Source organism: Sturnus vulgaris, chromosome 11, assembly GCF_052056855.1.
Source record: "Sturnus vulgaris isolate bStuVul1 chromosome 11, bStuVul1.hap1, whole genome shotgun sequence".
NCBI classification, from domain to species: Eukaryota; Metazoa; Chordata; class Aves; order Passeriformes; family Sturnidae; genus Sturnus; species Sturnus vulgaris.
This window is the reverse complement of record NC_142253.1, coordinates 3,410,891-3,433,746: the sequence shown is the minus strand read 5'-3', so window position 1 is coordinate 3,433,746 and position 22,856 is coordinate 3,410,891. Positions and strand designations below refer to the sequence as shown.

At 44.0% G+C, this 22,856-nt stretch overlaps 1 protein-coding gene across 1 annotated transcript; it reads left to right on the top strand.

Annotated features, from left to right (window-relative positions):
* Positions 1-459: 459 nt before the first annotated feature.
* Positions 460-21,638, top strand: GXYLT2 (glucoside xylosyltransferase 2). The gene is made up of 7 exons (XM_014873635.2): positions 460-638; positions 6,650-6,839; positions 7,038-7,169; positions 12,883-13,134; positions 14,091-14,214; positions 15,537-15,709; positions 16,345-21,638. Exons 1-7 carry the CDS (start codon positions 460-462, stop codon positions 16,525-16,527), a joined length of 1,233 nt encoding a protein of 410 aa, XP_014729121.2. The 3' UTR covers positions 16,528-21,638.
* The last annotated feature ends 1,218 nt before the right edge of the window (positions 21,639-22,856 follow it).

Genomic DNA, 22,856 nt, shown 5'->3' with positions numbered 1-22,856 from the left:
TCGTCTGCAGGTGATAAACTGCGGCCGCAAGGCGGAGGGAGGCTCGGTTTCCTGTCAGCACAGGCAGAGCAAACGCGCTGTCGAGACGAGCTTCCCCCTTTTCTGCAGATCACCTCGCTGCACCCACTCACTCTCTGCCAGCACTGCCCACCCACGAAACCAAATCTCCCTGGGAGCGGCCGCGCTCCGTGCGTGGTGCTGTTCGCTTCGTTATGAACACCCAGCCCGTGCCGGGGCGCGCTGTTCCAGCCCGGCCGGGCGCTGCCGGGGCGGGCAGTACTCCAGGCAGTACGGTAGGCGCGGCCCGGCCCGCCCCGCCCCGCTCGGCCCGGGCTGTGCGGCCACGTCCCCGCTCGGGCCGGGCTGCGGCGATGCGGCCGGCGGGACGCGGCCGTGCTGCGCTGCTGGCCCGGCCGTGCCGCCGTGCGCTGCCGGCCATGCGGCCGTGCTGACCCGGCCATGCGGCGGCCCTGCAAGGTAGCGGCGGCCCTGCTGTGCCTGGCCGTGCTGCTGCTGCTCTATCTGCTGGCGGGCAGCGCGGCCCCGCCGCCCGCACCGCCCTCCGCGCCCGCCCGCCGCCCGCCGCGCCTCGGCCGGAGCCCCCCGAGGAGGAGCCCCGGGGGCAGCGCCAGCGCCAGGTAAAGGGGTTGGCTCCATCGCCCGGCCCCTGCCCTCGGGAATCCCCTGCCCTCGGGAATCCCGTGCCCTCGGGCATCCCCCGCCCGCCGTGCCCATGCCAGCCCCACGCGTGACCCGCGGCTCCCCGGGGCGGTGTCGCTTTGGTGCCGGTGCGTCCGGCGCTTCTCTCTCCCGAATTTCTTCCCCCGCTCGTGAGCGGTGGTGAAAGACCCCTGTGCAAACTGCTGAGGTTGGCAAGTACAAACTTTTCCCTGCGTGTTTCCCCTGGCAGCGTAGTTGGCAGAGATGCCGGGAAAGGTTTTCGCTGTGCCCGAGCGGGGGGGTTCCCTCCTATTTTCTTGTGAAATAGCGGTTTTTCCATTAGTTCTGGCCTTCTTTCGGGGGCTGACGTGGGCAGTGCGGTGCTCGCTGTCTGGAATGCGGGGCTGTCACCTCGGGAGCTCTGCGGGATTTCCAGGGAAAAGGGAAGGCGGCTCGTCATTGCCCTGTGGTGCCACCGGGCTCCAAACTGCGGAGGCACTGGCAGATTTTAAGCTTTCCAGCTTTTTTGTTTTGAATGTTTTTTATATGTAAATTAATTTAGCAGAACTTTAAAGGTGTTTTAAATCGTGGTGTTTCCTCTCCTAGCACCTTACAGGCAGGGTATTTTTTAAAAAAACTAATTAGTTGAGAAAGGGCAGCTTTCAGTGGGTGGAGGACTTGTTTTCCCCTTTGCATTCCAATTATATTATGGTCAGTGTGACCTCATATATCTAATTAACTTGGTATGTCTTTGTGTCTCTGATTCATGATTTCACAGAGATGTTCTGAATGAAACACTATTCCTGTTTTTTGAGCTCTTACTCCTTAACTTATTAAAGCAGTTGGTTTCTCCCCAGCATTGTTACCCCACTGAATGCAGGAGATGTTTTCTGGGGCTGAGAGTGGGCCACGGACAGAATTCAAATGCCGGTATTAAAGCAGGATTATTTCCACTAGCAACTGTACCTCCTGAAGTCATTTTTCTTTAAGGCATATCTCTGTGATTATCATGGAAATCAAGAAGAACACTGAAGGAGGGAGCCCGGAAAGCCTGGAACTGCCAGAGAGTGTAAACAACCATTCCACTTAATGCGCTTTTCAGTGGCATCTTCATGTTTCACAATTTGACGTTATCTAACTTTTTGATTATTTGTTGACTTTGCAAGGCCTTTCTACAAGGTCTTCAACACAACAGCAAAAAAGAAAAAGGAGGAATTTAGTATTCAAAGTGTGCATTTTCTTCAGAATTTTGTTTGTGGAGCTTGGTGGTTGTTTTTTCCCTTGTCATCCTGCACCACTGGCCCCAGCAGGAGTTTGTGTAACTAAGAAGCACAATTGTCTGTGTCCTGTTCAGCCATTTGCTGAAAGATTCTTTGTTATGTTAGTTACTATTAAGGTTTATTCAGGTGAGGGTATCCATAAAAGAAGAATTTTTGTGGGGAGGGTGTGACATAAGTGGTTCAAGTGGAGGTGATGCTTGCCTGGTTGGAAAGGCATCAGGTGGTGGGATCTGCTAGGCTTAAAAAGCCTGATCCAAGCTAAACTGAAAGCAGTGAAGGGCCTTGAATTTGGATTGCAAGAAACAACCCATGATGATAATTTTAGTTCCTCCTTATGAGCAAAGGCACTTTTTTTTTTTTTAATTTGATGTGAGAGATCCCACCTTATCTAACTGATTCATTCAGGATAATAACAAATTTGATTAGGACTATGTAAGATCTTGTGAGGTGATCACAGTGTACATGCTTGTATGAGACTGCAGAATTGATTAGCAGAACTTTAGTGAAGTTCTGTCTGTGTGAATGTAAAACATTTAAATTCAGTTTTGTCAAGTTGGTTTGTCAGAAGATGCAAGTTTTGGTCTCAGCTCAGAAACAAAGGTGTTACTTAGGGTTTGTGTTTGATTTGTGAGAATCAGCATCTTGCAGGGAAGATGAATTGTATTTTGACTGGGGTTTGTAATATTGGTTTCTGTAGTCACATAATATCAGAAGACACTAGGTTATAGGAAGTGCAAAATTCTTTTAACATAAGCTATACATAAAGCTTAATGTAGGCACATGTCATTGGCTGGCTGGTGCTTCACAAATGTTAGCAATGACATTCACATGTCCTGCTTTGGTCATTAAGTAATATTGACAAATCTAGGTAAGTATCTGGTAAGCTTTGAAAACTTGATTTTTTGTGGTGGTTTTGCTGCTCGTTCCTGTTGGAAGTAGCAAGTTCTATGCCTTCGGTAAGGCTTTTTTATATAAAGAATTTTAACTACGTGCCAAACCCATGTGTGCAAAGTATCAAAAAGAAGGATTGTTTTACATTTGAAGGGCAGATGTGACCATGCTCTCTCTTAAACCAGCGTGGCAAGGCTGGGGAAGTGAACCTTCGCCAGCACTGAAAGTAACTTTTTCAATGCTAAACATCCCTTGCGTGGCAACCCGTCAAGATACTTTTTCTGTCTGTGCAGCCTGTGTGCAGCACATGCAATTTTGGCTTGAGTTTGCTAATAACATGCTGAAACCTCAAGTATTTCATACTTGTTTTATAAAGAACCCACTTTGTAAAAGGAGAGAGAAACCATTCTGGTTTTGAGTGGCTTTTTTCCGTTCCTCTGAGTGGTAGGCAAAGGTTGAAACTTCAACCATTTCTGGATTGACAGCAGCTACAGTCGATTTTTTGCAACTGCTGCAAAGTGAGAAAGGTTGATTTGAAAACATTTGTATTTCAAAGTGTGCAAGAAAATGTGTTTCACATCATGGAGCTGTGGTTGGGATGTTGACTCAGGCAAGGGTGGCTGTCAGGGAAGGAGCCTGTTCAGTGAATCACCAGCTTTGATACAACGCCTAAATCTACCCTTGTTTGTGCTGCAAAAGTAAATGAGATCATAATGGGAAGAAGGTTTCAAAAATTAACAACTGTATTGCATTTTGGAAGTGTCTGCATGCATTATCTTTCAGGAATAAATTTGAAGGCTTGAATAGATTAGCAGGCTCTGTAATGAGGTGGGAACACATTATTTTGAATGGATTTGGATTGATTTAGACAGGTTTTAGGTTAATTAAGTTTGAGACACTTTGGTTGTGACTAATAAGAAAATTACATGTAACCTAAACTTTAAGACCTAGGAATGCACACTGTTGTGCTTGAGCACTCAGGCTGCTCCTGCTGTGTCAGTGCCTTCCTGAAAAAATTGTATTCAGTAAATAAAACACGGGTGAGCAACTGGATGGGAGTTGCTCTGTATTGTTGGAAGGTCTTAGCTGTAAACATTTTATTGTGCTCCATCTCATCGAGTTCAGTCTCCAGCCACTCCATGGGGATGTGTTCTGCAAGTATTTTGTGATGCTTTGTGGAGTGCTTAATCTTAGTTTGTATATTTGTTCTTGTCAAACACATTAAACATTGGGGCCCAGGTCTCTGCATTGCTTTCAATGTGTTTAAACATTTAATTTAGGTTATAAAATCCAACTACAGACTGTTCAAGTTGAACTATAAAGGAGTGAATGTAAATGTTAGGAAGAATTGGCTAATGATGCATTACTCTATGGGTCTATGGGCTTTTTAATGTCTTGGGAGTCTCTTGAGGTGGGAAATTCTTCGAGCTGTAACAGCTGTTCCCATTTACAGGTAGGACAACTTGGCTGTGTCCTGCACATCTTTAAGGGACGTCCTTTCATCCAGCTCTTGTTCCTCCTTGTCCCTTCCATTCTCCTTGCCCTGCATGAGGGGCGTGCATGAACAGGGCAGGGAAGGGGAACTGGGATGTTCTTTGCCATGACCTGTTTGTTTGCCTCTTCTACACCTGCCCCTTCTCAGGCTTCTGGATAATTGATATTTTTCAAAGGCTAAGTTAAAATTGCAGTCAGATGCATCCTGCTGGGGCACTGTTTTATCTCCCATTGAAGCTCACCTTTGTTTTCACTGTCCTCTAAGTTTCTTTATGTACTTACAAAGAAGGTGCAAAATGTTGTGTCCCAAAATTCTTCTGCACCTCATTGCTATTTCTCTCACTGTTTATTGCCCTCAGTGCCCCAGACTATGACTGATGTAGTTGAAGTAGCTCCTTTTTCTGGGATTTTTATTCCAATTCAGGCCACTCCAGGCTCTTGAACCCCTGCACTGTTGGTAATTCCTCACCTTCAACACTCAGCTTTCTCCATGGTGCCTGTGTTGGATGTCTGTTGTTATCCCTACTCCTATGTGCTTTCCAAGCATTCTGCTTTTACCAAGGATTGCTTCTGCTGAGTCTGTCCTTTGGAAGTATTGTCTAATGTACTGGATTTTTCACTGCAGAACAGCTGCATAATCAGAGCTCACCGTGGCTAAAACTGCCCAGGAAAGCTGAGTGCTTTGGTGTGGGGTTTTGAAATGTTGCAATAGAAGTGCAGGGTTTAGTCCCTCTCCCAGTGAATTCCATTGCCAGAAACTACATCAAAGCAGGTCCCAGCCTGTGCATGGCTTGATTTAGAGACTCAATTAAGGGGAAGCATTACACAGATAGGGAGAAGGGGGGAAAGGTGATCTGTGTGAGCAGCTAATGATTCACGTCAATAATTCAGCGATTTTTACACTAATAGGTTGGAAAGTAAATACCACTTCGCATAGATGTAAGATTCTATTATTTATACACTGATGAAACTGGGGATAATTAAGACAAAAGCAGAAGATTTAAAACCCTTAATGAAACGTGTTGCTTTATATAGTCAGTGAAGTGCCAGTGCCTGCTGTTCCTTTACATAGAGGTGGGTTACTCTGAAGGGTAGAATGCTGCTGTTACACAGAACAGCCCTTCAATGTCTGTAAAAAATAATAACGGCTTAAAACTGTCATTTTTCTCTTTATTTAGAACTTCTGTTTGTAGCAATAACTCCAGTGATTAATTGTGTGTGTGTAATTGTGTGTGCTGAGCAGGGCTGGGATTGATGTCCTCTGCTCAGAGCTATGTCCAGAGCAGGCAGTGATCTATGATTTGCATTTTGAACTCTCCACGAATGATTACTGTGCCTGGGATTTAGTTGCTTGGTCAGCTCCATGCCGTGTGATGGAGGCTAAGTGCCATCTGTGTTGGAATGTGGATGCACCATGGTGCAACATTCCTGGAGGATGCAATTTTTACCTCCACACTAAACACAGAACCAAAAGACTGTTTCCAAAAGGTCTTTAACTCCCCAGGAGAAGCTGATTTTTCTGGCTAGCAGGAAGCTTCATTGTGCCTCTTACTGTGTTCCCTATATCTGGATGAAATGTATTTAAAGCCCACACAGGTGGGTGCTAAGTGAAAATCCCACAGTTTGGCCCTTGGAATGTAGTCTGATTCATCTGGGATATGTGACTATATTTGTTTTCAAAAATCTCTATTTTAGCAAAATCTCATGGATTCCATGGGGTGAAATGGAGAGCAGTCCTTTGAAACTCTGCCAGTGCCTTCAGGCCAGGATTAAGGCATGCATCTTTAATAGCAAAATTAATTAACTGTTAGAACAATTTACATATGGATGGAGTGTTTTTTGTTTTTTTTTAAAGTATGGATGTCTTCTTCCAGTCTAGCCATTATGGGCTTGGAAATGAAGGTGCTGGATGCAGTTGTGTGATCTGCATTGTGTTAGAAAGTTGGCTGGGTGGTTGTAACTGTGTTTTGGCTTAGTGACCTCGGGGCTGTCATTTGCACAGAGCAAGGTGGTGTCTGGTTTGAGGTGCTGTGAAATTGGCTTCATCTGCAGTGTCTGTAGTGCAGTGATTTCTGCAAACTCAGAAATGTAGGAATAACAGGAAATAGCCTTTTTCTTTATGCTGTAGTTGGAACACTATTGATCTGGACCATGGACAGAAATTACCATGCTATTTGCTTATTCTATAAATATCTAACCAGAAAAAACCTCCTGATCTCTTGCAAAATGATGAAGAAAAATACAACAACCCTGATGTCTGTTAATGAGGGATTCTCTTCATGTCCACCTCAGTAATTTTTATGTGCCTATCCCTGAATTTTCAGGAAGCCTGCAGAGCAGAAGCATCCAAAGGAGCCCTCATCCTTGCAGTGCATGCATCTGGCAGTGGTGGCATGTGGGGACCGGCTGGAGGAGACTCTGATCATGCTGAAATCAGCAGTTCTCTTCAGCAACAGCAGGCTCTGCTTCCACATCTTTGCCGAGGATTCCCTTAAGCCTGAATTTGAGAAGAAGGTGAGTTTCTTTGTCATTTGGTAAATAAATAAATGAGTTAGTTGTAAGTTGTAAATTTCTGAGAAAAATTACATTGGCATCAACAAGTAGCAGCTGAGCACATTGTTTACTGTACACAATTAAATTCCTTATGAATGCATTTTTTTACAAAAGCTCTATAATGTGTAGTGTCTGATTTCCTCCCACCATGTCTTTCAGTTAAAGGAGTGGCCTTCCTCATATACAAAGAAGTTTGAGTCCAACATTTACCCAATAACCTTCTCAGTAGGAAATGCTCAGGAATGGAAAAAGTTATTCAAACCATGTGCTGCCCAGCGCCTGTTTCTTCCGGTAAGGCACCTGGATTTCTGAGTAGGTTGCTACAGGAAAAGGTTAATTCCACAGAAAGGAAGCTTTGCTGGTGTAATATTAAAACCATTTTTAGGCTGAAACATCTGCTTAAAGATAATTTTAGTCCGTGCTTTAAGACACTGTAAAAAGACAACACAGAAATCCAGCCTGGCTTTTTCCTGGCTAACAAAGGATGTGTGTTTCTGATTTGTCTCTGGTTCCATGAGCCTCTCGGGCTCTCCAGACTCCAGAGAGAGTGAGAGCTCTCTCAGGGCACATCTTTTGGGGTAGATGATGTGTGCCTTCTGTAAATAACATTCTTTACAACATGCCCTCTTTACCCACCATCTTACTTTCCATATGTTAGCCCTTAAACTGATGCTCTCAGCATTCCCGTTTCCTTGAGTTTTACTTATTTTTTCCAAGACTCTTAGAATTGCCCTTAAGGTACTAATTCCAGCGTGTTCTAAGTTGGATTTCATGCAAGAGCTTGGTGTATCCTGGACTTTTCAAGTTCACTGAAAAGTTTTATTATACTCAGTGTCGTAAACTTGGAGAGAAAGGAAGTGTTGATACCAATTTTGCATATCAGAAGTTGAAGGAATGTTTGCATAAAGCAATTTCTGTGGAACCGAGAACATCTATCAAAAATATTTCGTGGGTTGCTGTTGATTGGGGTGACTCCAGTGAAGTGACAAGCTGTTCACATGATCCAGATTTCTTCATCACTGTCTTAGGAGAAGTGTGGGGGGGACAAAGAAATCTTTCCCCTCTCAGATGGAAGCAATCAGGAGACAGCTGCATGTCCAGATACGTAGCCTGTGAATACATATGTGAGAAAATATGTGCTGTCAGCAGTTCTGCTGATCTGCCATTTAGGGGTGGGCTATCAGCAGCACAAAGGCCAGATGGGCTGGAAGTAACTCCAACTGCAGCAGAGATCCTCTCTCCCCTGAGTAAATATTTGTATCACCTGGAAAATAATCCTGAAGCCTTAACTTGTTCCATGCAGAGTGTCAGGGTGTCCTGGGTAAACAGAAATCTCTGTTCTTCTGTGATACTTTCTGTCATTTTGGGAGACTACTCATAGGAATGACTTAACTTTTATTTCTCTTCACTGTTCTGATGACAGAAAGGGGTTAGACATTCGTGCTGATTCCTTCAGGCTGGGCAGTGCTTTTACTGATCCCTTTTTGTCACTCACACGTTGCTGAAGTTCTCCAGTAACTTCTTTTAAGGAATATTAGACTGTTGCACGCTGTGTTAGCAGAATGAGGGGGCAGCTTGCACTGTAGATGTTTGTTTCTCCAGGGGCAGTTACAAAATGCTGTGTGTGGCCAGGCTGGGGTTTATGGCTTTGTGTAGGAGGGGCTGTCCAAGAGGAGCTGCAGCTGACACGGAGTTGATGTGGGTATAATAAACAAGCTGTCGTTGTAGCTGAGGTGGCAAATGTCCTGTGGGACCCTCAAGGTTTGGTGCTCGAGTTCACAGGTTGACACAACTTTGGGCTGTTTCTGGGTAATTCCAGCCATTATTTTCTTTTTTGGTGTTTGATAATTAGGTTCTGATATCCCACTTAAACTGTCAGCACACGGTGGGAACAGAGGGTTCCAAATTTTACTGTTTAGAGAACTAGTTTGACTTTTATTTTTCATAAATACCAGCAGAATATCAATTTGTTTTTTTTTTATCCTTACCCGTACTGAGCATTTTTCCCTGCAGCAGCGTGAAATGTGCCTGGATTTAGGGAGGACCCCAGGAGAGCAGTAGTTATCAGCTGTTTAGCCCTCAGTTGTGCAAATTGTCTTGCTCCTGATAATGCTAAGCCTGAGTGGAATGCGAGTCTTTGATTCACAAGTGCCTCTCCTGCCAAAGAAATCTCCTCTGCAGCACCAGCAGGCGTGTGAAAGTGGACAGGAGGGTCTGAGGAATGTGTTCAGGGAAAATTGGGTAAGAACCTTTCAGTGTTTTTTACCCGGTGATGAAAGTAAAGCTCTGAGATGGGACCCTGCCGTTTGCAGTACTGATCTGTTCTATCCTGGGCAACAGGTTGAAGTTCACATTCCCAACTTGTTGACTCTACCCAGGATGCTAAAATATTAAGGAAGACTGTACAGCATCCTGCATTTTTCAGAGGCATTCTGAGACATCACGTTTGCCACTTAGATGCAGGGATGTAGAATGAGCCTCAGTGTAATCTCACAAGTCAGTCTCTCACTGCATTCTGCTGCAATAAAACCATCCAGGGCATTTGCAGAGACACAGAGAGGAAGATGTAGATCTTTTTATAAGCACAGAATGAAACTTTAACATTAAACCAGGAGGGTAGTGCTCTCAGGAGTCCCTGGGAACTGGTTTGTGCTCCTGACATGGGTGTTAAAGCAGCAGGTGAGGAGCATCCTCTGGTCCCAGGGATGCTGGTCCCTCAGGGCTGGCTGCAGCTGTTTCTGTGCTGCTCTTCTGGAGCTACCAAAACAATCGGCTCAAGTATCCTGAAATGCTTAAGGGATTTTTGGATGATTTTTGGATGAACATTTAGAGCCCTTCTCAAAACACTTAATCTACTTAGGAGCTTTTAAGATAGATTAGCAATATCCCTGTGTTAGAGCTTTCCTCTTGAGGGATGCTCAAGTATCCAGCCCAGTGGGAATAGATGCCAGGGCCTTATCTAGACAAAAGCCTCTGCTGTAACTTGAGTTAATCTCTTACTACAATGAGGTTTAGTAACTCAACTTCGTGGCTCTGTAACTCTAGCATCAAGCTTAGTGATTTGTACCTAATTTTGGATAAAGCTGTGCTGAGGTGCCACATGAGCCCTCACAAGCCCTTAGGTAGTCCAGCTTCACAGTACACCAGCGTGTGTTTACTCAGGAGTGTGTTAATTCTTGCCAACCTTGCTAACACAGGGAGAATCTATGGAGACAGAAGTTGTGAAATCAAATTACAGATAATTGAGTATTTAAGTGAAGTGCCAGGCTAAATATAGCCAGTTCTGTGCAGAACTTTTTGACAGATTTACTAAGAATATTCTATATAGCTGCAAAAAAAAAAAAAGAATCACACTTTTAAGCTGTAAGTGCCTGCAGAGCAAGGGGAAGACAAGCAGAGCAAGCCGTGTTTCTGGCCATCCCTTTCCAAAATCCCAGGCTGTCAGGTGTGTCTGCATGGTTTGTGTGAGCTCAGACCTCCAGACAGAGCCTGGCAAAGCTCCTGCTCCAGGTCACTGCGTGTCACTTTTAACCTGCACTGCAGGTTCCTGCTCTGTGAGAAACTCCTACAGCTGCAGTTGGTGAAATTAAATCCCCCCCTACCCAAGGCACAGCAGGAGAGATGTGAGCAATTCAAACTGACATCTGCAGCTTTTAAAGGAGTCTTAACGCTCAACATGTGAAAGTGGGAAGGGCTTAAAGGAGGTAGCACAGCTCTTTTTTTAGCCAGTTGGGTGTCACTGCAGGGCAACACCTTGGACACAGGAGAAGGAAGAATCTCAGCAGAAAGGAGAGCAATGTGAATCCTGAGAGGAGGAATACAAGGTGGGGTCAGGTGCTGGTGGGCACTGCACAAAGAACTGAAATACCTACTTGAATCTGTAGGAAAATTATTACAGTCCATAGACTTCCACAGATTTAAATTATTTGTGTATTGGAAGCTGCTGAAAGAATGTTTTTTTGCTGAAAGAAGCAGTGTCCAGCAGTGACCACTGTCATTTATGCTTGGGAAGGATGAGGAGGGTCTCTAGGCCCCTGTGAAACTTCCCCCTGAACTGGGGTAAGTTTTTCCTGCTGGAAAATGCCTCAACATTGCCTTTTTACCAGGGCCCCCTTAGACAAAAATCTTACATGGTCTGCAGCGTGCTGTGGATCCACAGGAAAAGTCCAATAGCTTCTGCTCTGCTTGTATTCCAGTGGTACCTCCTATCTCAGACTAAATCTGGGGGTGATTTTTCTTTTTTTAAATGTCTATTGATTTTATGTGACTTCATATAGCAGGTCCCTATGAATCAGGGCTCCTAGGTGCTGCAGAATAATTAATACACAATACCCCAAGATATCCTTAAACTGAAAACCTTTCTTCCTTTCAGACCTTCTTCTATTGATTTACTCTTACAGTAGCTGTCTTTTTTATTGGTTTGGTTTTTTAGTATTGGACTTGAGGATACTTAATATCTGCAAATATTTACTCTGAGTTCTTAGTGTATTATGGAACTATTTTTGTCACTTATTTATTGATACCTCCACATGCTGGTTTATGGGGTTTTTGTGGAAAAATGATATATTGCTATAAACTTCCATCCAGCAGAGAGATCTGAATTGTGTTGAATGTGTTTGCTTAGAATTTGTTGTAAGCATAACTTTTGTTTAAAATGCAGAGACAGTTCCTTCTCCTACTTGCCCTGTTCTGTAGGAAGAACATGTAGTTATCCTGTCAGAAATACAGGTCAGGGATTTGTTAAACTTGACTAAATGTCAGTCTGAATCCCAAAGTGTTCAGTCAGGTGAAAAATCTCATTTAAGTCTTTACTCACGGATTTGGCATCTTAGTGGATTCCTGTTGAGCATGCTTAGAGGTGATATTTCTCACCCACTTGTTGAAAATCCTAATGTTGTTCACTATTTCACGGGTAATCCGCAGTCATAGTGCATTAGAATTTATGTAAAACCCAATTTCTTTGGTAGAATTTCTTGTAACCTGCATAAATAGGAGAGTTTGTAATTAATGTCATTGCAGGTGGATGAGAGAGTGATTGTTGTGTTCCACGTGGTGAAAATCCAAAGCCTTTTGGATTTGCTTTTCAAAGAAAGAGAAGTAAATACGGTTTTTGGCTAGACCAAAGTAAAAAAATCTCAGTCCTTCAGGAAATTTTCGACAATTTTAGTAAATAATGAAGAAGAACAACAAAAATGTGGTTGGAACTGGTGGTCAGCTGTAGGTAACGATCTTTATTACTTGACAAAGACTTGAAACACCAGGTCATTTGTCCCACCGTGGATATTAATGAAGGAGTGTGCAAGGATTTGGGCAGCCACAAGGGGGAACATGGTCAGCAGGAACCACTGCAATCTCCTGGCTCTAATCTGCAGTTTCCACCCTTCTGACCTGACCAGCTTTACTGTGGTTATTCCCATACAGAGTCTGCTAACAGAGCTCAGAGTACAACCTGGTGTGTTTTAATGTGACTTTTCTTTTTAACAGCCAAATTTTTTTCTTCAGAGGGATGTACATATATTGGTGATCAATGGTGTTGTCTTAATTAATCTGAAATCGTTGTATACATTAATTATATATGAAGGTAAATCTAAATATTCTGGTCTCCTGGGTTACCCTTTCTGCCTGTGGAGAACACTGCGTGCTTCACCAGCTAAGATCTTGGAAAGAGCTCTGTAAATATATATTATTTACATTGCATCTCTGAACAGATACTAAGCAGTCCTTGCAGATACTTTTGGGATCTTGGAGAATTGCTGCTTCATAAGAAGGTTAATGCAGCCCCAGTGCTCTGGTAGCTGTTTTATTGTGCAGTTCAAGAAAAAAACCACAGCAAACAACAAGCCAATAATCTGATAACTGTTGTTCCTCTTTGTAATTACATTTAGCTGATAAATCAATAACCTCTTCCAAATTACCAGTTTAAAGTAAAAGTGCCTTTTGCCAATAATCTTTGTGTTTGTTGTCTCTGTGATTTGTTTTTCGCCCCGCTGCTCAAATCCCAAAGGTGATTTTGAAGGACGTGGATTCCCTGCTTTACGTGGACACTGACGTGCTGTTCCTGAGGCCCATCGATGACATCTGGCACCTCCTGAGAGACTTCAACTCCACCCAGCTGGCTGCCATGGCCCCCGAGCACGAGATCCCCAAGATCGGCTGGTACAGCCGCTTCGCCCGTCACCCTTATTACGGCTCCACCGGTGTCAACTCCGGGGTGATGCTGATGAATTTGACACGGATCCGCAGCACTCAGTTCAAGGTGAGAGCAAATGCAGCTGTTGCAGAGGCTCGGGGTTGCTGCGTTTCTCACATCTGCAAGCTCGGTGTAAAATTGCATGAAGTTCGTAAGACAGAGAATCAGAGAAATACAGAAGATGTGGAATTGGATACTAAAAGCTATTGTGAATGTGGTTGTTGAAATAGTGAAACTTCTTCAAGGCTGGAGCAGTGGGAGCTTGCAGCTGGAGCAGTCTGGTAGCAGTGTTAAAAATGGCTTCCCCAACTTCTTACATTTCCATGAAAAGATACATGAAAAAAAAAAACCTCAAAGATCTTCAGTGCAGTCGTTACATTGTTTTTAAAATTGGAAAGCTTGTTGTGAATACCCAGAGAAATTGGTGATTTTTGCATGTGTTGTGAATACTTTTGCATCCTGCTGCAGATAGCTGGTTTAAGTGAGAAGGGCACATATTCATGACAGATCCATGTTGTTGAGCACGTATTCTCTCACCACTGAAACTTTGCTTACCCCAAGTGGTTCCTCAGGCAAGCCAGGAGTTTCCTGCATTGTTACAGGAACAGCTGGGGATAAAAAAAAAAACCCAAACTTTGCACTTACTACCGTAATTCCCAGGGAAGATGATCTTTAGTCTGTAATTTTCCCTGCTTTTATACCTTGATTTTCACCTTGTCCCTGCATTTTCCCACTTGTTCACTTTTTACCCCTCCTGTTACTTGGAATAGGAAGATTGTGAATAGCAGGAGCTGACATCAGAGCTGGCCCCAGGAGACTTTGTTTTCCTGTTTAGATAAACACAGTGAGTTCTGCTGTTACAGCCCTGTCCAAGTCTAACATCTCCTGGCAGATTTGTGTTTTTCACCTGGGTGTCCAACGTGGCTTAGCAGAACTTAGAGATTTGTGTGTGCCCACTCTGAGTCAGATCCACAGCACTGATCATGACATTAATCCCTTGCTTCTGTTTTCCTGCCCTGCAGAACAGCTTGATACCAGGTGGCTTGACTTGGGAGGAAATGTTATATCCATTGTACCAAAAGTACAAAAATTACATCACGTGGGGAGACCAGGATTTGCTAAATATAATTTTTTACTTTAACCCAGGTAAGGAATGATTCTCCGTGTTGTCATTATCTGCATTGAGAAAATATCTTGAGCTTGTTTTTTTTTTTTTTTTTTAACTGCTATTTTTTATTTATAATATGCACAATATTCTGGTATGCAGTTATTGTGTAATTGCATCCTCAAAATATTTCTAACCTATAAAAATGTTTCTGACATTGCTGCAGGTAATGGGGCTTGGACTTGGTTCCACTGAATATGTAAATCTGCTTTCTGGAGATTTGAGAAAATAATGAGGTATAAAATTAATGATGAAGTGAAGGGATTCCCTGCTTCTGGATACAATTAAGACAAAACTGGACTTCCTGGGGTCTTAAGCTCTGGGTTAGTGAGACTGCCTGGGGAGGGAATTGGCCAAGACTGCTGCAGGTGCCTTTTTACAGATGTGAGTTAAAACCACAGAGAGCTCTGTTCCCCAGGCCTGAGGAGCTGCTCCCTTTGCCCATCTCCAAAGACTGCTCTCCCTTTCTGGAGAGCTCTGCTGGAGAGGCCTTAAGGAAAGAAAAGTTCAGAAAGTTTCTCCTGCTTTTCAAGAACCACACGGGAGCAGCTGCAGGCTTCCCAGGAAGCTGGGAAAGGCCAAGGGAAGAATTCAATCTTCAGTGCCCTGCTGGCACCAGCCATGATTCATTGTTCCCCAGGGCCGAGGCAGAAAGGTTGCAGGGACTGGAGTGATTTATGACAAGCAGATTGCAGGCACTGTGTGCACAGAGTTTTTAAAAAATCGCTAGGAGAAGGGGAGTTATGAGCCCTTTTGAGAAATTAGGCTCATCTCTAAATAACCTAGACCTGTGAAATTAATGGATGATGACTCTTTGGAGGGCTGTGGATAAAATACACCACCCCTTATGCTCTGCTGTGTAACAAATTGTCATGGCCTCTGTGACAGCTCCAGCAACAAACACTGGATGTACTTTTCCCATGCTGGCTCCAGGAGGAGTCTGGATTTTTCATAACCCTCACTGCTGTGTGTGCTTCCCCAGTCGTTCCTGTCACTCCAGAAACTCCTTCCCATGGCAGAGGGTGCTGGACAGTGCCACCTGCTGTGTGCTCTCTGGTTTGATTCTTCCACTTTAACTTTCTAAAGGGCTGTCTTGGGTTGTGTTAGGTCCCAGATTTTGTGCTGTCCTGTCTGTTCAGGACCAACAGCAAGGAAGTGTAGTTACCCATGAGGGAAGGAAGTGTCTCTGTCGGGGATACTTGCAACAGATGTAACAGAATATTCCCTGATCATCAGTCCTAGGCTGATTTAATTTGTTCTGACATGTCTCTTCTCCTTCCCTGTGCCCTGCTGACGTGGGCAGAGTGTCTGTACGTGTTCCCCTGCCAGTGGAACTACCGGCCTGACCACTGCATGTACGGCAGCAACTGCAGGGGGGCGGAGGACGAGGGGGTCTCCATCCTGCACGGCAACAGAGGCGTCTACCACGATGACAAGCAGCCCACCTTCAAAGCCCTCTACGAGGTGATCCGGGATGTAAGTGCTGCTCCACAGAGCCCTCCTGGTGTCCCAGGCTCCTGATGTCCCAGGGTGGATTCCTGTTTCACTCAGGTTGCTCTGCCAGCGATCAGGCTGGGTAGTTGTGTTTATGTAAAACCCACCAGATACAAATGAACATGGTTGCTTTGGCCTCTCATGCATTTGAGGTGGTTTAAACATTTCTCCTTCATGTTGTAGTAATCAAAAAGGCTGATAAATTGTTTTTCTGTAATACTGAAGGTAGAAAAAAGATGCTGGAGTGGAGCTTCTCCTGCTGGGGCTGCAGATCTAGTCCATAAGGGAAAACTTGTTTTCCCTGAGCACCTCAAGCCTCCAGGCACATGGAGGGCAGAAGCTTGTCCACGGGCACAGGTGCATGTGTCCATTTGGGATGTTGTGTGTGTACAGCTCTGCTTGCCAAAACTCCTGTTTCCCTACAGTATCCTTACATTAATAAAATTCCTGTCAATGCACACTCTCAGGCAGGCAAGGTGTGAAGTGATGGGGTTGGTGACACTCGGCAGACAAGGGCAAGACATTCCCTCCCTATGGAAGGCTTTCTCTTACTGAAATTTGTAAAATACCCTTTCACAAATAGTGAAAACTAAAAATTCTTTTTTTTTTTTCCCTAGTTTCCATTTGAAGACAATCTCTTCCAGTCCTTGTACTACCCTCTGCAGTCAAAGTTTCTGGATACAGTGCACACTTTATGTGGGAGAATTCCACAAGTCTTTTTGAAGCAAATTGAGAAAACTATGAAGAAGGTGTATGAAAATCGTGTCATTGTGTACTTGGGAGCCAATCACAGATACTAAATGTAGCTCTCTTCTTACACAGAAGTTTTAAGTCCTGTACTCCATTCCATGAAGGATATGAATGAAGAATATGAACTCTTTTACTGAAACTCAGAATTAAAACATTTCTTTTTCCAATTTTCTAATAACCCTTGAAATTACAAAAAGCAGGAAATCCTAGAAGCCTACTCAGATTGTTGCTGAGAACAGCAGGAGAATCCTTTCTTTGTGGACTACAGCTGTGGGCTGCCTCCCCAGTCCCTTACAGCTGAAGCATGTGTTCTCTGGCTTGGTAATGTGAATTGCATTAGGCACAGTCCAAGACTGTTGTCAGTGAACAGCACAAACCCAGGTACTGTTGATCCATTTTCCTCTTTAAGTGCTATTCCCTATACAGTAACAGCAGTGTTCCACTTCCAGACAGTTTTCCATCCCTAGCTTGGGAGTCAGTGCTGACCCTGACTCTCCTCTCCTGCATGGAAATGTATTCTGCCTGGCACTTCCATTTCTGGGATCACAGAACTATAGAATTCTAGAATGGTTTGGGTTGGAAGGGGCCATCGTGGATATCTTGTTCCACAGCCTGCCACAGTACTCCAGCCCTGTCCAGCCTGGCCTTGAACACTTCCAGAGATGGGGAAGTTGAGATCTTTATGCTGGGATCAAAATGAATAGCCTCAAAGTGGAAGAGGATACAAAATGGCTTTGATGTTTATTAAAAATACTTCATTTAGCTTAAATTTCCAAAGTAGGATCATAATCTTGTGATATGCACAAGAGCTTATTTAAATTGCAGTAGCTGAAAGGTGCTTGGGACCATTCCCTGGGGAACTGGAAGTGAGGACACTCCTACAGAGCAGTGATCCAAGAGCAGACTCCCAGAGGGCATTTTCTAGGTGTGAGCCCCAAGGGTGTGTGTAGGAGTGCTTCAAGGAAGCAGCAGATAAAATGATGTTACTTTTCAAGTCTGTTGAGCAGAAAACATCAGCCAGTACTCGGAACTGCTCATTTTTGTATCTAACAGGCAAAGTAGGAGCTGGATGAGCAGGGTGAGATAATGAAGCCTTCCCCTAATGAAAGGAAAACTGGCACAGATGGGATATACTGTACATGTATCATACATTTGTTAGAGACAAACGCTTGGGGACTGTGGATGAGGGAAAGGATATGTTCCCAAAGTTAAAATAGGATTTCTGAGGAATTGCAGTTTTGGATGTTCTCCATCCAGTCAGGACTAATTCAGGGTTTCATAAGAAAACAGACTCCAGGAGTCTCCCTTTTGTCTCAGAAATTTCTCCCTCCTTGTGTGGCAGTTCCTGAGAGGAGGGAAAACACGACCTTGGTGCCATCCCAGGCTGCCAGATAAGAGCCTGTGCACGGGATGCAGTTCCAAGAAGCTTTTCCCAAACCCTGGAGTGTGGGTGTCTGTGACACAGCCTGGCAGAGAGCAGGGCAGCTGAGCGGGGGAGTGGTGGGACAGGGGAACTGCCGGACCTCACAGCATGACAGGAACAGAAACCTTGTTTGCACCTCTGCTGCAAATCACAGTCTGATTAAACAATGTGTTCTGACTCCAGCCCTTATCTGGCAGTGTTAGCCACCTCAGTGCCAATTGACATGTGAAGGGCAGAGGCAGCTTGACTGTTGTGATTGAAAGTCACTTAAACGTGAGCAGAGATGCCTTTCCAACTTGCCTTAGGATTTTCTATTTCAGCTGAAGTTTCTGTTGCCAGTTGAAACGAGTACACTTCTACCTACTGAGAGGTTTGAAATGTAACCCAAATGAGCATTGAAGATTTCAGAACTAGAAGGCAGAGAAAAGAAGGTAAAGCTGCTGATTTAAAAAGTTTAAAATAATGTATGACAGGTAAACCTTTAGGCCAACAGTTCTGAGAGCTTGTATAAAGTATTAGCTTGCTTTTGGTCTTTATTTTCAAGTATCAGGGTAAAGCTGACACAGGTCTGACGAGGCTGGTAGAGCTGCATGCTGGGCAGGCTGAATTCCTGATTTCCATGGTGTCTCCAAGCCACAGAAAGCTGCAGAACAAAGTCTTGCTGCCCAGACAGTTGCAGCCCCAGTGCCGAGGCTCTGGAGGTTCGGAGGCTGTGGTTGTGTAAGCTGTGATTCAGCAGAACCCTGCAACTACAGGCATATTCAAATGAAGGAGTGGAATTCATTCCAAACAAAGGCATTACTGCATATGAACTGATTAGAGATTAAAGCAGTGCTTTTTATGTTCACAGGAGGTGCTACATTTTGTTTAGGAAGAACTGAGTTATGTTCTCAACAGCTATTAAATATATGAAGTATTTGCTTTAACGTGAAGACTCTTGTTAATGTAATATCAGCTGGCAGGAGGAATAGGGGAGGTTCCCCCCTGCTGGGCTTTTTCTGAGGAAAAAAGCAATAATTTGAGCTCTCCAAAGTGTTCTAAAACAATTATGTAACTTGGTTTTTTGTTGTTGTTAGAATTATTAATTTATATTTCACTACAGCTTTCAAAACCTTGTTATATTTTAGTTTTAACAGTAGTTGGTTGTAATATTCATCTTACTTAGAAACGAGTTTTAATTCATTTTGTATTTCATACTTGTGGCTAATTCCATGTTAATTAGCCTTCATTTATCTTAATAATGGGATGTGTAAATACATACAAAGACTTATGTCCTCATTTCCCCTTCCTCTCCTGTGTTTTAGTTATTTCCAATGGTACAATGGATAGAGCTCACCAGCATTTTGCTTACAGGGGAAACTGGAAACTGCTCTGTGTGTGTGTGTGTGCACACCACGAGCATGTGTGTAAAAAATGCCCCTTTTCTCTGTCACTGAATTGCTTGTGGATTTTTCTTTGACAAGTGCCCTGATTGTTACAGCTCCCAAGGAGGCTGAGCAGTGCATTTCTGAGCTGAGGATGATCCTTTGGCTTACAATACAAATAAATGAGATTTTAAGCAAGCTCTGTAATTTTCTAGGTTTCTTTTAAATACAAGATTTTGTGCTGGTCTGGTGGGGATAGAGTTTTGTAGGTATGATGTTACAGTGTGTGTACACAGGGTTTGACAGCAGTGAACACGGATAAATATTCCTCTTTTACAGTTTTACTGTTGTGAAAGAGTCTGATATTGGATTTAAAGAGACAAATGCATTTAACTTCCCACAAAGTGCTCGTGTATCATGCTGCAGCTCCACTTGTGTTATGGTGAGCATAGATCAGAACCTTTCCTCAAAGGAAACTGGAGTTTTATCTTTTACTCTTTACTGTTTCTCTATCATGTTCCTCTCCTTGGAGGTAACTCAGCATTATTTCCCCTCCCTCCTTCTTGTATGCATTTCTTGACACTCTTGCATGGTCACTGCTGTGCTGTCCTTGCTTGTGACATCTCTGTGTGACAGAAACTCCTGGGCTGTCTCTTCAGCCAAATCCTGGTGCTGACACTGTTCCCAGCTGGGTGATGTACTGGGCTCAGCCTCAGCTCTCTGAAGTGAAAATAAGAATAAAACTGTCATTGACATGGATGGGCAAAGGTGGGCCAGCTGTAACACACCAGCCTGTGTGTGTGTGTTCTGGGCAGGCTGGGGGTGTGTGGGGTGTGTCACATACGGTCACACTGCTCTGTGATCCAAGGTTTTTCACTTGCAAATGTGGCCCCAGTCAGTATTCCTGTGGGGAGAAGAGAGATTTCCCAAGCTGGGAATAAGTACAACTAACTGAAAGAAATAAATCTTGACACTTTATCAACTGTCAGAGAATCCTTTCCTCCTCTCCATCAGGTATACTAAAATGTGATGGTAGGAAGTTGTGAGCACCCCTCCAGAGGTGAGATGGGATGGGACAGTCACCAGGATTGTCCCTGCAGAGGCTGGAAACATTCCCCCACTGCTCCTGGGACAAGTGCTTGTCTGTGCTGGGATCAGCCTGCACCTCCTGCTGGGATGAGATAAGGAATTGCTATCTGAGCTTCAAAAGACAGAACAATGTTGGGGAATTTTGCTTTCATTCTGGATCAGAATACAAACCAAACTGTCAACACTTCCTTTGAAATGAAAATGGAGACAAAACACCAAAATGAGAATCAGCATTGAAGATGAACAAAGCATTTTGTTAATGTTTTCTTTTGAGGCTGAATATTTTGATTTGACTTTTCCATTTCTATAAATGTACCTTAGTTGTTGCTGTTACTTTGTGAAAACTACAGTATAGCCCAAAAGTGTGTAAGTATAGTTTTGGTAATTAATACTGAAATAATGACACAGAAATGACACAGCTCTTCATTTTAAAGACCTATTCTTGTTAGAAGCATCTTTTCCTGGATCCTCCTGAAAATGTTAATTCTCTCCTGTGAGGATTTGCACAACAGGTACCTTCTCAGGGTTCACTCCTTCAAGGAGAGATCTTTCCATTCTGCTCAGCGCTTCCAAAGGGCACCAGGGTTCCTCACACCTGAGGCCCAGGTGAGAAAAAGGCTGGTTTTAGTCTGGCTGGTCCCATAGTTTGTGGAGTGATGTCAGGAAGCTCCTGTCCCAGGGATATCCTGGGAGCAAGGTGTGAAATCCAGCTTGGAAAGAAAACTGCACTGGCCAGTTTGCCATGGGCTCTTGGATTAATAGGAGACAATCCCCGGGGACTTGCTGGGGTCAGTGGCTGAGCCAGGTAAAGCCTGGAATGTTTGTCAGTCACATCTGACTGTTCCTTGGTTGCTTTGTATCTCCTATGGGTAATCTTTCAAAAGAAACAACTTGCACAAATACCATTTTTCTCTTTTTTTAAGGCACCGTGTGTGAGCTGTTCTCGTCTTTCGATACTCCCAAGCCTTCCAGGTGTTTTAAAAGCACAATAAAAATTTTTAGTCATTTTCTCAGAGGATAAACATAATTTGTCTCGAGGTGGCTGTGGTATACTTTGAAGAAAAAAAAAACAACTTTCTTTCTCTGGATGATTCAGAGATCCATGATTTTTAGTGTCAAGTTATTGTACCGTATTCAGGTTTCTGCAGCTATAAATTTAAACAAACCAAACAAAATCTCTGTGCTCCTTTTGTAAATCCTTTGATGTGTATCGATGTACAATATTTTCTGAAGACCTAAGTGAGTCTTGAAATATAAGATTGTTTTCATTTTCTTATTGTTCTCACTCGATTCTGCTGCATCTGTCTTGCTTGAATGCTGTATTGAATTGCTACAGATTGTTTCAAAGCACAACAATCAATTTTGGTTCAAACCTGGTGGAAATACTTTACAAATTACTGTCACACATCAGTGAAGGGGAACTGGGTCAGGGATCTCCAGATAACTAATCTAAGCTTCATTACTGAGAGCAGAAGTAGCTGCTGGTCTTACACCACAAATAATTTTAATTATTGATCCACGTCCAGGGATTGGACAGCCTGTAACTCTCAAGTATGTTTTAAAATCTGAAACATAAATCTTAATGGGTTTTGTGTAAGTTTAGTGCAAGAAAAAAACCCACCTGGATTGTGAAACAATTTCTCATTGTTCTTTAGTAAGATGTTTAAACCACCCCATCTTCTCCAACGAGGTGATTATTCCTATTGTTGGGTGTCAGTGAATACTCTACAAGCAGGCTGGGAACTGACACAAAATGAAATCATCCTGTATACGTTTTTATTACAAGGTGTGTCAAATACCTTACAAGGAGTAATTATCATTTATGTTTCATTAATGAACAAGCTGAGCTGTGATTGCCTCACCCGTTTGCCTGAGATCACACAACACACCGATGATGAAACTACCTACAAAATTCTCGCGTTCTACGGTTACATGTAAATGTTTCAGCTTTGAAAATGGAAGGAAAAGGTGATTTGCTGTGAACTGAAATCTTTCCCAGTTAGAGGGGGTGGGCTGGAGCCTCTTATCTGCCCTTGGCTCATGTCTGGACCTTGGCAGGAAGGAGCAACAGGTCTGCCAGGGTCTGCCAGGTGTCCTCAGAGCCAAGTGCTGGCACAGGATGAGCGAGGGGATGATCCCAGGAGCACGGGGAATGTGTGCCAGGCTGGGAGAGGCTGGAGGCGTCTCCTGGAGGAGAGAGACATCCTCATGAGGGGAAGTGGAGGGGGCAGGTACCGATATCTTCACTCTCCTGACCAGTGACAAGATTCGAAGGAATGGCATGAAGCTGTCGGGGAGGTTTGGGTGGGATATAAGGAAAAGATTCGTCCCCCAAGAGGGTGGGGGGGCACTGACCAGGCTCCCCAGGGAATGGTCAAAGACTGCCAGAGCTCCAGGAGCATTCGGACAATGCTCTCAGCGTGGGATTGTTGGGTTGTCTGTGCAGGGCCAGGAGCTGGATCCCTCCAACTGGGGATCTTCTGGAGAATGAAAACACAGGCTT

What these genes read in the sequence shown, in the direction of transcription:
- GXYLT2 (XM_014873635.2), top strand. Translation starts at nt 460, where the DNA reads ATGCGGCGGCCCTGCAAGGTAGCGGCGGCCCTGCTGTGCCTGGCCGTG. An exon ending in AATTTTTTACTTTAACCCAG is followed by an intron (nt 14,215 to 15,536) that starts GTAAGGAATGAT and finishes TGACGTGGGCAG; the next exon opens with AGTGTCTGTACGTGTTCCCC. An exon ending in TCTACGAGGTGATCCGGGAT is followed by an intron (nt 15,710 to 16,344) that starts GTAAGTGCTGCT and finishes TTTTTTCCCTAG; the next exon opens with TTTCCATTTGAAGACAATCT.